At 40.4% G+C, this 3,391-nt stretch overlaps 1 protein-coding gene across 1 annotated transcript in view; it reads right to left on the bottom strand.

The window, feature by feature from the left end:
- Positions 1–375: 375 nt before the first annotated feature.
- The window catches only part of niban1 (niban apoptosis regulator 1), a gene marked incomplete in the record, with an annotated part of 18,286 nt that continues 15,270 nt past the window's right edge, over positions 376–3,391 (bottom strand). The window contains 1 exon segment of the mRNA XM_014018970.1: positions 376–2,215. Coding sequence (XP_013874424.1) covers positions 690–2,215 — 1,526 coding nt within the window.

Here is a 3,391-nt window from a genome sequence, read left to right as displayed (position 1 = left end):
TTACTGAAGAAATAAAATATTCATTTAATAAGTTAGCAATTTTTTCATGATCAGAAACAAGAAGTCCATTTACTGAGATTTGTGAATTGTTATTAAATGTTTTATTGTTACTTTCACCTGTCACTGACCTAATAGTTTCCCATAATATTTTTGGATTCTTACTGGCTGAAATAATTTGATTTTTAAAATTTGTTCAGTTTTATCCTGGAACTTAGGACACCCGGTGGCACTCGGATCTTAGTTCAGGAAGTTCTTTGAGAATGTTCAGAGTCGTTTGACTAATTCTGCTGGGCAGTTTTCACCATCAGCTCAAGTTTATTATCCAGTTAACATTTAAAATGTGGAATCTTCAAGATTTGATAGAAAACCAGGTCATTCAAATGCTCAATGAAAACATTTTATTTGTCAAACTTTTCCAAAATTTTTCTCGGTGCAGCACCTGTGCCAAATGGCGATAAATCTGCGTTGTGTTTTCATCAGAAACTAAACAAATTTAACATTTTTATCTAGCAATTTAATCAGTTTATTTAGAAAAAGTGAAAACAATTGAAATTATGAAAAATTGAAAAGTATTACAGAATATTATTTTTGTTACTGAAATATTAAACTGGTCTTTTCCTCCTTGCTCTGTAATAATCTGCTGGGATGTTTTTGTAACACTGATGGGTTTAGTGGATCCATCTGTAAAGTCAGGGTGGGCTGCTGGTGGAACAGGGGGTGATTATCGTCTCCACTTCATGGATCTCAGTCACAAGTTCTCTGATGATCGCCACACTGTCCAGAGGGATCTCCTCAGCAGACTCTAGCTCTGACTCAGCTGGCTCAGGGCTTTGAAGAACCTCTTTGTTCCCAGGATCCTCTGTGTGATCTTGACCGTCTGCTGCCTCCACCTCGTCGTCTTTCTGCTTCTCAGCTCCCATCTCGTCACCCAGCCTGTCCTCGCTCCCTCTTGGTTCTGTGGTTGAGATGACGGCGCTCTCTCCTGGTGTTGCACATGATGTGCAGCTCTCTGCTGGCCCTCCATCTTCCTCTCTGCTCTCTGTGGTTTCCTCTTTCTCTGCTGATTCTTCCTGTTTTCCCTCCTTTGCTCTCTCCCAGTTTTCCTTGATTTGTCCCGACAGGTAGACGGCTCTGTCTGTGTTCTGCTGGACCTGAACCCCAGCGGRCTCCATGGAGCATGGGGCAATTGCTTCACTTAGTGACCCAAGACTGATTTTGACTGGACAGTCTGACCCAGGTGAGCCTGGTGGAGGAGGAGGAGGATTCTCAGACTCTGGATCTGAGGTTGAGGAGTCAGGTTTGGTTGAGTTTTCAGATGTAGAATCAGCACTTTCAGAACATTTAGCTTCAACGTTGAACTGGACTGAAACCATAGGACCTGGATCAGGAGTGCCTGGGGTAGTAGATTCTGGGTCAGGAGAGTCTGGGATTTTAGACCTTTGATCAGGAGCATCTACGGTTGTGGATTCTGGATCAGGAGCATCTACGGTTGTGGATTCTGGATCAGGAGCATCTACGGTTGGGGATTCTGGATCAGGAGCATCTACGGTTGGGGATTCTGGATCAGGAGCATCTACGGTTGGGGATTCTGGATTAGGAGCATCTACGGTTGTGGATTCTGGATCAGGAGCATCTACGGTTGTGGATCCTGGATCAGGAGCATCTATGGTTGTGGATTCTGGATCAGGAGCATCTATGGTTGTGGATCCTGGAGCAGGAGAGTCCTGGGTCATGGATCCAGGGTCAAGAGAGTCCTGTGTCGTGGATCCAGGGTCAGGCTGTGAGTCAGTCACATTAACCTCCTGAGTTGCAGCTGCCTCTGGGTCAGCTGCTGCTGCTGGTTGATCATCACCTCCAACTTTCTCTTCTTCACTGGTTTCTGTATTTTCAAACTGCTGAGTCACAATAATCACAGGAGACAGAAGAACTGAGCTCGGCTCAGAGGTCTGAGAAGGTTCAGACTTGGCTTCATCTTGAGGTTTTGCGTCATTCTGAGGTGAACCATCAGGTGTTTGGCTTTCCTCGTCGACCACAGGAGCAGTATCTTGCTCATCACTGGGCACCCWTGAGGAAGAGGAGGGTCGAGGCTGAGCAGCTGGGCTGTCGGGGGCTGACAGAGGAGGCGTGTGAGTCAGCAGGCTGTACTGACTGATGGCCAGATCTGACGTGTCCAGCAGGAGATTGTTGCTCTTTTTACTGGCAGCATCCTGGACCACTGCAAGAGGAAAACACTGTTAGAATAGACTGAAACCACAGTCTTTTAGTTTTAGTCTTAAATAAATTAAATTAAATAACTTTAGTCTTAAAATTATTCCTAAATTAGTTGAAAGTAATAAAATGTAGGAGTAATAAACGTGGGAGTAAAAATATCACAACTATTCCAACATTTTCTKTCAAATTTAAAATAATGAAAGTCTATTAACCCAAAGAATTCATTATTAAATGGTAGTTTAGTCATTTTTGTTGGTTTGTTTATTTTATAAACTTCCTAAGTTTCAAGTTCACATCCTTATGATTATACGCAGTGGGATGAAATACTACACGTCATGAACTGGAAAAATTGTTGTTATTTTTTCTGTGACAATAGTGTGAATGTTGAATGACTGCTGAAGAAAATGAGTTGTTAGATGAAATATAAAAGTAGAAAAACACCAGCTAAAATATAAATGCAGTAAAAGCTAGCTGTAAAACAAAAGCTAACCAAAAAGTTACATAAAAGACAAAAGGTAGCAGAAGTCCCATTAGAAGTTAAAGTAGCAAAAATATGGCTTAAAGCTAAATGTAGCAAAAAGCTAACAAAGATCAAAGTAGCAAAAGGTTATCTAAAATGTAAAAAATGCTAAAAGTTAAATGAAAAAAGGCTTTAAAAAAGGTAGTAAAATGCTATCTAAAAGCCAACTTTTTAGCTAGATGAGCTAAAAGATAAAAAGGACCAAAAAGCCAGTTAGAAACTAAATGTAGAAAAGGTGTGCTGGATGCTATAAGTAGCAAAAGGCTAGGTAGATGACAAAAGTAGCAAAAGGCTAGCTAACAAGATGAAAATAGCATCTAATTGATCAGGATAGCAAAAAGGCATGTGAAGGTAAAATTGCACAAAGTAGGCAGAAGTATTTGGAGTGCAAAAACAATGGGTCCTAGAAAATAATATACAGTAATACTGAATATCAGCAATCACATAATAAGGCCAAAAACAACAAACAAAAAACAGCACAACAGAATTTTAAAATCAAAGTTCAACCGATACCCRAGTTAAAGATCACACTGCAAAAACTGTCCATGTCTTACATCCAGCCAAAAGCTGTTTTGATCTTGTTTTGGGACTGATATAAAGAGCAAGATGTGTTGTTATTAATTTTGTTAGCCTGGATTTTTTTTTCTTGTTTTAAGAAGT

This window comes from Austrofundulus limnaeus, unplaced genomic scaffold, assembly GCF_001266775.1.
Source record: "Austrofundulus limnaeus strain Quisiro unplaced genomic scaffold, Austrofundulus_limnaeus-1.0 Scaffold206, whole genome shotgun sequence".
NCBI lineage: Eukaryota > Metazoa > Chordata > Actinopteri > Cyprinodontiformes > Rivulidae > Austrofundulus > Austrofundulus limnaeus.
Note: the sequence above shows the minus strand (reverse complement) of the source record. Positions and strands in the feature narration are given on the sequence as shown.